Source organism: Rhincodon typus, chromosome 2 (assembly GCF_021869965.1).
Source record: "Rhincodon typus isolate 14 chromosome 2, sRhiTyp1.1, whole genome shotgun sequence".
NCBI lineage: Eukaryota > Metazoa > Chordata > Chondrichthyes > Orectolobiformes > Rhincodontidae > Rhincodon > Rhincodon typus.
In genome coordinates, this window is record NC_063333.1 from 95726072 (window position 1) to 95738115 (window position 12044).

At 42.1% G+C, this 12044-nt stretch overlaps 1 protein-coding gene across 1 annotated transcript; it reads left to right on the forward strand.

Moving 5' to 3' along the window:
* Positions 1–3955: 3955 nt before the first annotated feature.
* tril (TLR4 interactor with leucine-rich repeats) lies at positions 3956–9217 on the forward strand. Its single transcript, XM_020529017.2, has one exon. It carries the CDS (start codon positions 4485–4487, stop codon positions 6792–6794), a length of 2310 nt encoding a protein of 769 aa, XP_020384606.2. The 5' UTR covers positions 3956–4484; the 3' UTR covers positions 6795–9217.
* The last annotated feature ends 2827 nt before the right edge of the window (positions 9218–12044 follow it).

The following is a 12044-nucleotide window of genomic DNA, read 5'->3' on the forward strand; positions in this document are numbered from 1 at the left end:
GACATAATATTTTTTCAGAAAGGCTATGATGACAACTGTGAAGCATTTCCTCTGCCTTCCTGGTAACTGCTTGCAATGACTAAGTTTAGAGTAGAGAGCTCATTTTGGCAATCTTGTCTCAGGCAAGTGGATGATATAGCTCCCTGAGTGTAGCTGATTGATGGTAACTAGTGCCTTGGTGCTGGGATGTTATCCTGAGAAATGGCACTGATTTTGAAGAACATATTGTACGAGTGAATTTGCAGAATTTTGTAGAGTCATTGCTAGTGTTCTTTCTGAAGGCGTTTGAAGCGTTTGCTGTAGATTGTCATTGTCTCAGATACATACAGGAGAGTTAGTAACACTGCTGCACTGCAGGCCAGGAGTGGTAACAATTTTGAGGTTTTGGCCATAAAGCACTCTGTTTCTTAGATGGCCAAAGGCTGGCACACTGGGGGACACAGTTGAATTTTGTCTTTGATGTCTGCCCTTGCTGTGAGGAGGCTATCAGAATTGAAACATGTTGCTCAGTGGCTCATTGTGGGTCTTGATAGTTGGGTGACAGTTTTGTGGGAGCAGGCTGGGAGAGGACCTTTGTCTTCTAGATCTTTAGCCTAAGGCCCATTCTGTCATATGCCTCTGTGAATGCATCGATGATAGTTTAGCCTCTGAGTGTGAGCATGCGCAGGCATTGTCTGCATATTATAGCTCAATGACAGAAGACGGAGTGGTCTTGATTCTGGACCAAAGGTGACCCAGGTTGAACAGCTTGTCCTGTAGATTAGCTCCATATCAGTTGGAAACTGTAGATTTAGGCAAAGTATTCCAATGAGTAGGTTGGAGAAAATGCCTGCCTGACCCTATTTGCACACTTATTGGGTTTACGTTGCATCTATTGGTGAAAAACCAAGCTTGCATGCTGGTATGCAGCAGGCAAACCATGGTGATGAATTTCTGCAGTCAACCAAATTTGAAGAAGGTCCTCCGTAATCCCTCCTGGTTGATAGTTAAAAGCCATCATGAGATTCAAGAAGGCCACGTTTTGAGGTTGCACCTGCTCTATGCACTTTTTTTGGGTTTCTGTTACAATAAAGATCATGTCCGTCGTGCCTTTTGAGGGACAGGCTCCTCTATGCAATGTTGGATGGTAAGCTACCTGCAAACCAGTCCAAAGGTGTGCAGGCTAGGTGGATTCACTATGGTAACTTGCCAATAATGTCTAGGGTGGGAAATGCAGGGATAGGGTAGGGGGTGGGTCTAGGTGGGATGCTCTTTGGAGGGGTGGTGTGGACTCGATGGGCTGAATGGCCTGCTTCTACACTGTAGGAATTCTATGAATCTATAAAAATACCTCCAGTTTGGGAGAACTCAGATACATGAAAGTTGATTGTCATAGTCATCCTCACAGCCACTAGAAATGTGCTTCCCACTCTACTGTGGGGTTGCTGTTGTACCTGCTGCAGGTAACAGGTTTCAGTTAGAGTTCTTAGTGAAGAGCCTGTATTTTAGACATTGTTCCTTACTGAGTTCCAAGTAAAGCAATTGTACCCTAAACACTCTGGCAGTTGTACCGTCCTTCCCTGTCCTTCACCTCTCTGTTCCAACAGCATTCTGTGCTATGGGGGCTCTCAGTTCACTCTTACAGTCATGTTGCATTCTAGGGGGAATGGCTACTAGTGTATCCAAGACTGAGAGCCAGTGGTTTGTGCTGTGAAGTCAGGCCCAACAGCTTCAACATCTACCACATCACTCCCTATAGCGAAAGGATATTGCTAGGGTTGGAGGGTTTGAGCTATAGGGTGAGGCTGAATAAGCTGGGGCTCCTGGAAAGTCAGAAGCTGAGGGATGACCTTATAGAGGATTATAAAGTCAAGAGGGGCATGGAAAAGGGAAATAGGCAAAAGTCTTTTCCCCGGGTTGGGGGATTCCAAAATTAGAGGGCATAGGTTTAGGGTGAGAAGGGAAAGATATAAAAGGGACCTAAAGGGCAACTTTTTCACGCAGCTGGTGGTGCGTATATGGAATGAGCTTCCAGAGGAAGTGGTGGAGGCTGGTGCAATTACAACGTTTAAAATGCATCTGGATGGGGATATGAATAGGAAGGGTTTAGATGGTTATGGGGCAAATGCTGGCAAATGGGACTGGACTTATTCAGGATATCTGGTCGGCATGGATGAGTTGGACTGAAGAGTCTGTTTCTGTGCTGTATATCTCTATGACTCTTTAAAGAATTCTTGAAAACGCCATCATTTATACAATTGCAGCAACAGCCAGAGTTACAATCAGCAACCAAGCTGAAAGTAATTGATCCCTTTAAATAAGATTGACAGTTGGTGCTTCCTGCTACTGAATGTATATTCAGTTGGATCTGATTGGATAATAGGTATGCTAAAATGGGAACTGTGGATCCAAATAGTTCACCAACAATTTCCAGCTGGAACATTTCATCAGAGGTTTTGTCCACATCAAATGAATTCAAGTTTAACCAATGGTTGGTAACTACATTGAAGACTCAAGTCAAATTATTTTTGTTTAATTTTTGTTGAACTTTGCCTTTAAAAAATAAATACTGTCTGGGATTCTTGCTCTACAGCTCCATTCCAACGTCATTCCAATCTTGTGTTTGCAGCTGTTAACCCCTAGTAAATAGACAAGTTCTTACAAATTCAGACTCTTATAAACTCTTTGTCCTTAATGTGCACTAGAGGCAATGCAAATCTTTTGGCCATTAACTGTCTTCAGTTTATCCTTGTGATCTTGGAAAGGATTCAGATTCACTGAGATACACTTTATAAAGTTCCTATATTGAGTATATCTAATTGACCTTATACAAGACGCTGACATCACAAAATTCATGCAGCTTTTTAGGCTAAATCACACTTTAGAACTTGGCGCAATAAAACTCAAATTAAACCAACTAAGTCACCAATACTTTAGATGGAGGAATACTAAATTCTGAACATACACCAGAAGGCATGTTTCTGAAATTCCAATGTCCAATCTGTAATCAATAAAATAGTGGCAAGATAAGTTGTTCCTACTTGATGAACAGCTCATATTAAAAGTTAGATTGGACACTGCCATTTATTTTTGGCTTTTGTTAAATGATAACATACATACATTCTGATTTGGAATGTCCCAGGTATCTCAGTCCAAATCAAGTCAGTGCCTATGCCAAACCATTCACAATAGGACAGCAGTGCAACCCTGAATGAAATGTGATTAACTACTACTTGCCAAGATTCACCAACAAACAATGAAAACATTGGCAAATACATAGGCAAATAAATTCACTAACAAAGACTTAGGTAGAAACGTTTCAATAATTGGAAACTATTAAATCTGTTAACTTTGGGGGTTTTTTTTATTACAGCCTGAACGGTGAAATCAGCCACATATTAATAAATAAATCATTGACATTTGACTGAAATTTCCAGGGGAATTGTCAAAACCTGGTACGTCCAGAAATTCCTTATTTCAGGACAGCACTTTGGTCTGCTACTTGGCAAAACGATGTCTGGAAGATTCTCTTGAGTCCATATCTTAATTTACAGCATAACGATTTAACCATCAGTCAGTTTTTTTTAATGGCGCCAATTTCTGCACATTCAATCTGATATTAACATCTAAGAACACCGCAATTTGTTTCCAAACTGTACTCATCCGCGTGTTGCAATGTACAACAATTCAACGTTTTTCTCAATCATCATATTTATATTTCCACATCTTTAGCTGGAGAATTACTTTTGTTTCCAAAGTTTCCAACAATGTTTTAAAAGAAATAAACTTTCAGGCTTCGGAAATAAATTCAGTGATGGAGTTCCATCCAAGGCCGTAACAATAGATCAGATGAAATAACGGCTTTCAGTGTTAAACTGAGCTTCCGCAGAATAAAAGTCACTGATTTACTCTGACTGAAGCCTGTTGTGCGTTTTGCAGATCGCTTGAAGCCACTGGCAGTGAAAGTGTCCTGGACAATGTATCTCGATATTATACCCCTCCCACTGCCTCCTCGGCCTTCGCATAAACACATCTGCGTTTTGGCCGAAGTCTCTTGAGGGAAATGCAGGGAAGTACAAATTTCCGGCTGTTTTCTTGGCATAGGTTAGTGCATTTTCTAAATCTGCCACTGTCCAAAGTTCCCCCTTTTGCGTCTTGGGTGCTTGTAGGATTGCGAGACTCGACGATTTAGGGGCACTGTTTTGTATACAATGCTAAAGAGCCTCCAAGATTTGTCTCCACAACCAGGGAAGGGGGAGGGGGTGGATTTAATTGTATTTCCAAATGCAGTCTGCAAAAGAAGTTAACCAAGTGCGTTCATCTCTCTCTGCGTGCATGTAGCAACGGATAGATGGACGAAGCTGTCTGCTTGTCTCACCATCGCTCGCTCTCTTGTCTCAAACAAAACTCTTAGAAACTGCTCCCCCACCCCCCACCCCCACCGCAAAGGAAGATGGAATGCAAAGGATAATAAAAAAAAAAGCCAAGGCAGCTGACCATTGGGGATGGAAAGTTTGTGGATGGTCTGGCTGTTATTTCTTTGTTTGATCTGCTCTGCTGAATCGTTCTGTCCCTCGCAATGTGAGTGCCAGCTCCAGAACCTGCTGTGTACAAACCGAGGTCTCCGCACGGTTCCGGAAACCCAGCAAAATGCTGCGGACATCCTGACTTACAGCTTAGGGGGCAACTTTATCAGCAACATCTCCGACTTGGACTTCCCGCATTTCACCGGGCTGCTCCGGCTGGATTTACAGTACAACAAGATCGAGTACATTCATCCCAAAACTTTCGAGAAACTTGCCAGACTGGAGGAACTCTACTTGGGCAATAACATCATCTCTATCATCCCTGTCAATGCTTTCCATTATCTCCGCAGACTGAGGCTTTTAAATATGAATAACAATTGCCTGAAGAAGTTGAATCCAAATGTGTTTTCACATCTAGGTAATTTAATGAGGCTCAGACTGGACGGCAATTCTCTGAAGATTTTGCAAGATGCGGTTTTTAAACATTTGGGGAACCTCCTTTACCTGCAGTTGGAGTCCAACCAGATCCACACCATCAGTGGAAATACTTTTATAAACTTAAGGAAGTTGACATATTTAAACCTTGCCAAGAATAACCAGACTTCCTTACAAAACAGGGCCGTGTTTGCCCATCTCAGGTCACTGATCACTTTAATCCTGGCCGAGAATAATATCAAGTATATCGGAAACCGAGTGTTCCAAATGCAGCAGAAACTTTCCAGGCTGTCTCTCAGCCAGAACAAAATCTCTCATATCGCCACCGAAGCCTTTGGAGGCCTGGGTGGGTTAACGGAGCTGCTCATTAATGGTAACCTACTGAGAGAAATCCCAGATAAACTGCTGGACCCTTTGCAAAAGCTGGAACAGTTAGATCTCAGCCAGAACCATATCAGCAGTGTGCACCCACAAGCGTTTAAAGAGCTAACAGCTCTCAAGGTGTTAAAACTGAAGAGCAATCACCTGACCTACCTACCTGGGGATGTGTTTGTGTTCAGCAACTCCCTCTATAGCCTTGATCTGAGTGATAATAACTGGACGTGCAACTGCCGCCTCAAAGGTTTAAAGCGGTGGATGAGCTTGGCACACGGTCAAGGAAGGCTGCTCACCATCTTTGTTCAGTGTAATGATCCCCCTGTGCTGAATGGAAGATATCTCGATTATTTGACAGATTCAGAGATGCAAGCAGCTGGCAGGGCTGACCTGTGTCACTCTCAGAAGGCACAGCCTTTGGTCAACCATTCTCAAGGTGCTCCAGATGGCATTGTACTGTCCCCGGTGCACGTCAATGTGCAGTCGGATCAGGAGCGGTTCCTGCAGCCAGGCAAAACGCAGACTGAAAGAACCATGCGCCAACAAGAAGCTGACACCCGGCAGAAAGCACCTTCTTTACCGACAACGGTGTCCAACCTATTGCCTAAAAGTAAGCATGTCATTCTCCTACCTAAACCAACCAAAACATTTACAACCAGTCCGAGCTTGGGAAGTGTTGGAGAAGCTCCGCAGTCGCAGACTGTGACACGGGACACCTTAGAAGTCTTTACTCCTTACACAACTGTCCTGGTTTCATCCAAGTCAGAGCGTTATTATCTCCTCAAATCTAAGGACAAGTTAGTGCAGAAACCACTGATAACAGATCCATGTGAGTTTAACAAGCTCTACATTACCAACCTAACAGTGGATGAGGTTACCTCATCCACTGCCACGATCAGATGGAAGGTAGCACACCCTGGTTTCAGAAACCCTATACATTTTCGGGTGCTCTTTGACCGGTTTGGCCAATCAGTGACATTTCATCGCTTCATCTACGTCAAGGATAGATTGGAATGGGTCACTCTGAGAGAACTGCAGGCAGAGACTCCTTATATTGTGTGCCTGGAAAGTGTCATCTCTGACCATGTGTGCCAAGTAGCTTCCCGCGATCATTGCCTGGGGGTCCTCACCTTGCCTCTGAAGAAAGGTGCCCTGGATGTGCAGCATTTTATTTTGATTTTATCGGCTGCCAACGCTTTCCTGGTCTTCCTTGGCCTCACAATCTGGATGTCCCGAGTGCTGAGAAAACTGCGAAGGAAACGGGCCCCAGTCAACGTGAGACGGATGTACTCCACGCGCCGCCCATTGCGCTCCATGGGCTCTGGGGTTTCAGCAGGCGACTGTGGAGGCTTCCAGTCCAACAGATCGCGGTCAGTCATGTATCAACTGAATGAGGCTGATCTGATGGATTTCCAGTCAGATCGGCTGATGGACATCAGTTTAAGGAGGGAAGACCTTGGACAACGGTATGCTGATTAATGCTCATAGTCAAGTTTGCATGTGGATGTTAAAACAAAAAGGAAATGACCTAATGCCCTATTACTGGGTTAATGTGATAACAAGATCACTCTGCTTGACCAAAGGTTTCTTGTAGTTTATGGTCTAATCGCGTTAAAGTAGCAGTAGCAGTGTCTGTAACGTTGGTTTGAGGAAGTGTCAATGTTGATAAAATGCCTTTCAGACATCCCAAAGCACTTCACAGCAAAGAAAGATAATAGAGCCAATTTGTGCACCAAGACCAAATAAGTAACCGGAAAATGGGTCGTGTTATGATTCTGTTTTGGGGATAACTATTGGCCAGGACACACAAGAACTCCTTCTTCACAGTGGGATGAGATCTTTTCCATCCACTTAAAAGGGCAAACATGATCTCAGCTTATGTTCTCATCTGAGAAGTAGCATCTCAGATAATATATGGATCTCTAATTACTGCACTGAAGCCTGAGGCAAAATTTATAGGCCCAAGTCTCTGGAACGGGGCTGAAAGCCACAAATCTTTATCTGAAGAAAGAGTGCTGCCCCTATCCAGTCTGACATTTTTGGAGAAATATTACCACACTTGGTTTGCTTTGTGTCCAAACTAGTCCATTAAACTAAATCTATGTGCCTAACTCTTTCTTTCATTGCATTTTTCCAAAGCTTATTTTTCACGATATACTGTAACCTCACCAGTCCAGAATACTTGAGACCATTCAGTTCCGAATGTTGGAATTTTCTGGATTATGGGAATGACTAAACACAAGCTTGTGAATCAGAAAAAAAAACTCTAGATATAAATAGTGACTTGAAACATAAAGCATCAATAACCATTACATTAAAAAATTTACTTATCCAAATGTTACAATTTCCATGCTTCCACTTCCACAATATGGTACTAAATGATACACTGACCTTGAGAGAATATTTGGGTCTGCTCAAAAAATTTGCAGACAACTGGTGATTCCAAATAATAGATTCCTGGACTGGAGGGAATACAATGGAATATAAATGGTACTTTCAAGCAACTTACAAAGTTGATCATTTTAGAGAAATATTTCTACTGTGTACATAAATGGTGGCTGTTTATATAATGCACATTTTCACACTAATTTTTCAGGATTGGCTATATACAAAGTAGTAGAATAATTTTTTGTTACAAAGTGCACCATCGCTTCAATGTTGATCCAACTTCAAAACCTTACCCCTGAAATCTTTCTGGATAGTGTGGGCTTTTATCCCAAGGAAATTTAATGTGCAGTATTTCGACACACAAATTTGCAATTTCAATGTACTTTAAGCAAATATATTGCCAAATTCCCACAGAATGTGTACATATCTATTTAACTACGTATCTATCCACATAACTGTGTTCCAAACATCTGTCATATTTCAAGTATGACAAAAAGTAGTTTTGTGCTGTTTTTCTTTGATGTGGAACAAAACATTTACAATCATTTACAATCATCTTCAGATCTGTAAATTTCTTTCACAAAGCGGCAACTTAACTGATTGACTTCAGATTCTGTATAGTTACTGAAAATAGATTTTATTCTCTCACAGATACAGGGAAACTTCAATAGTTCCATCTTAGCAACAGAAAGAATCCTACAGCACGAAAGAGGCCCATTTGGTTCATTATGTTTGTGCTGTTTGAAAGAGCGATACAATTAGCCAGAAGTTACCATTGATTTTACTTCCAACTCTTTTTTTTCTGGTGAATACAACTTGTGTGGAAAAAAAATCATCCATGGTTCTTCTGCAACTCACCTTGAATCTCTGTCTTCTGGTTTCTGACCCTCTTGCTATTAGAAACTGCCTTAACTTTTTCCATCAAACCTTTCATTATTTTAAACTCTTCTGCTAAATTGCCCCTGATGATTTTAAAGTGCTTGTAATGGCTGTATAATGTTTTGAACCATTAAGGCATTTTTGGCAGCACACATTTCTTTCTTTAACAAAATATTACTAATGTTGGAAAGTCTAAAATAAATCCAGAAAATGCTGGAAAAACTCTACAGGTCTGGGAATATCCTCAGGGATAGAAAATCAAAGTTCATATTTTAGATTAATGGCTTTTCATCAGGTGATTAGTTCATCAACCCAAATTATTAACTCTGTTTCTCTTTCTGCAGATGCTCTCAGATCTGATAATAATTTTCTGATTTTAGTGAAGCATATCTTCCTTGCTTTTGAACAATAGGTCTCTGTTTATGAAGTCCAAGGATCGCATTTACTTCTTGGCAGTGTTTTCAACTTAGATGCAATATGTGTTTTGCAAAAATTAGTGCTCAATGCACATCACCCAATATACCCTGAATAAAATTGCAGGGCTAGTTTTACCAACCAGTTTTCTCTGGGTGCTCTGGTTTCCTCCCACAGTCCAAAGATGTTAGGTGGATTAGATGTGCTAAATTGCCCATCGTGTTCAGTGATGTGTAGATTGGGTGAGTCATGGGGGAATGGGGATGGGGATGGGTCTGGGTGGGAAGCTCTGAGGGTCGGTGTGGACTTGTTTGGCCGAAGGACCTGTTTCCACACTGTAGGGATTCTATGAGACACACCCTAGCTGATGGTCCAATACATCATTCAGGCACAGATTACCTTTGAGTGACTGATTTTGCTGCTCCATTGCGGTGAGAAGTAGTCCTGTACAGCATGACCTGTTGGGCCCACTGCCTGGGCAACTGAGCCATCTGCAGTTGGCTTAATTCCAGCTGCAGCAGGCGAGGCACTTAAATCGTCCTTAATTGGCGACTTTAGTGTTTCAAGTGGCAGCAGGTCAGGTAGGTTAGCTGTGGGCCTTCCTGCTCAAAAATTAACCTGGCAGGAGTGAGAAGGTGGCAGGTTTTGTTACTCCATCATCCCACCCAAATAAAATCCCTTCGCACTCTAAGCCCACCATCTCCAAGATTCAAAGATGCAACAGCACAGGTCATCACGAATGTATCAAAGATCAATAAACTGTATGTTGCACTATGTATTTGGTAACTGATTAATTGTGAAAAGAAGCTTCAGCCCAAATTAATTTCAGTCCAATCCAGTTAAAGATTATTTTCATTAAGCAATTCAGGAACTGGCAAAGATCATCAAATAATCTAAACAAGGGCAGGTTTGGGTATTTAATATTCTTGGATACAAGGTGTTTAGGAAAAGCTGGAAAGGATAAGTGGCTTTATGGATTTAAAGAGAGTGTTAATGTTTTGAAGAAAGAGGGTATCCCAGAGGGATCAAGGACATAATCTATTTGGCTGAAGCTAAGAAAAAAAGAATGAAATTACATTGCGCAATGTACACTGTATTCTGCCAACAATTGGGAAAGATGGAAATGAGCATGGTTGCAAGGAAGTTAAAGAAGTGCAACGATTATAAAAGGGAGCTTTCCACTACTACTATAGTTCCAGTCTATATTTGGATAATTGAAGGGAAGCGAGGGATCAGAGTTCCTACAACGCATTCATCATAATTTTCTGCAGCATTATTTCCCAGCACAATAGGAAAAGGGGTGTTGCTAAACCCATTTCTTGGGACTTTGGTGGGCAAGTGGATCAAATTTAAGTAGGACAACAATTAGGAGTTAATAATCATTGTATCATTAAGTTTGGGTTAGCTATGTAACAGGACAAGTAACAAGCCAAAGTAAGAGTAAATAAGCTGGGAAAGCTAACTTCAATGGTGTAAGACTGGAGCCAACCCAAATTAATCCAACTCAAAGATTAGTAGACAGAATTATAACCGAACAATGGGCTGACTTTAGAGAAGAGGGGCAGCATGGTGGCCCAGTGGCTCACAAACAGTGAAGAGGGATGGAGGGCACTTGTGGTGTAGCGGTAGTGTCTCTACCTCTGGACCAGTATATTCGATGCCTTCAGAGATAGAAGTGGGCACCACAGCGGGCAGAGTGCTTTATCTGTCCTTCCAATTCCATTTTGAATTAGCCTTCTCCCCCTCTCCCTGCCTCTCCCTCACCTTTGATGGTCTGCTGGCAGTTAATAGATTTTAAAAAAATACCATGGGTGATTTGGTGATGGGAATACAAAGGTTCAGTTGCCTGGATATTGTAATAAAAAACAGTGAAGAAGGTCTCCCTAAAATCATTGAACCCCTGCAGCCATTCAGCCCATTGAGTCTGTACTGACCCTCCAAAGAGCACCCCACTCAGACACAGCCCCCTTCAACTCTATTTTGATTTAATCCCCCTTCCTCTCTCCCCACCTTCTAACTCCATTTTTATTTAATGAAGTGATTTAATGAAGTGGTTAATGGGTGAAAAAATATCGTGGGTGATAGGGAAATAGAAAGCACTTAGTTGTGTGCAAGAGTACTTCTGGATGTAAAAAATGAAGAAAAGAATTGGCGAAGAGGGACCCCTTCAATTTCATTTTGATTTGATACCCTCCCTCTCCCTGCCTCTTTGTCTCACTTTGGTGCCATTGAATTGCTCTTAATGGGCTTTGCATGTGAATTACTCAATGAGAACATGGTTAATGGATGATAAATACCACGGGTGATTTGGTGATGGAAGGTAAGTCATTCAGTCATGTGTGATAACGCTGCTGGATATCAGAAAAGGTAAATAACACAGTGAAGAGGGATGAAGGGCATTTGTGGCAAGGTAGTGCCCCTACCTCTGAGCTAGGTAGCCCACATTCAAGTCCCATCTGGTCCAGACGTGTGTCATAGTACCTCTGAACTGTTTGATCAAGAAAATATCTAACAATGAAGAGGGTGGAGGGATCTCTATGAGGGTGTCCTCCTGCTTTCCACTGGGAATCTGGGGTACAGGGTGTTGTATGCAGCAATCCCATGCAATCATACTTTGAGGTGGTGGATACAGAAAGATTGCATTCCTGTTGATATTTTTAATCAACCTGTTAGCGTTCATTTCAGCTCCACACTACTGATGTTAGGGCATCCGGTTTCAAGGGAGGCACGCAGGTTGGAGGACCTCCTTGTGGAGACAGTGCAGCATGGAGAGGGTCATATATCTAGACTGCCTGTTTCTGTTCCACAGCTACATTTGTGTCCAGATGACGTTCAAAAGGGAGCAATGGCGTCCATCAGTAAGCTCAGAGCTTTTCAAGAGAGTTGGGCACATGGGCTGGAGTGCATTATATCCCCATTGAACATTATTTTAATCCAGTCCCCTCCCTACCCTTTCTTTTTGTTATTGTTACACTGCCTTGGTGGCCATTGCAAGTCTTATGTTTAATTTGGTGATTGGATTATTAGGTGATGGTTATAAAAAAAGGT

Bases quoted from the DNA above. Each gene is read 5' to 3' on its own strand.
- tril (XM_020529017.2), top strand. From the start codon at position 4,485: ATGGAAAGTTTGTGGATGGTCTGGCTGTTATTTCTTTGTTTGATCTGC.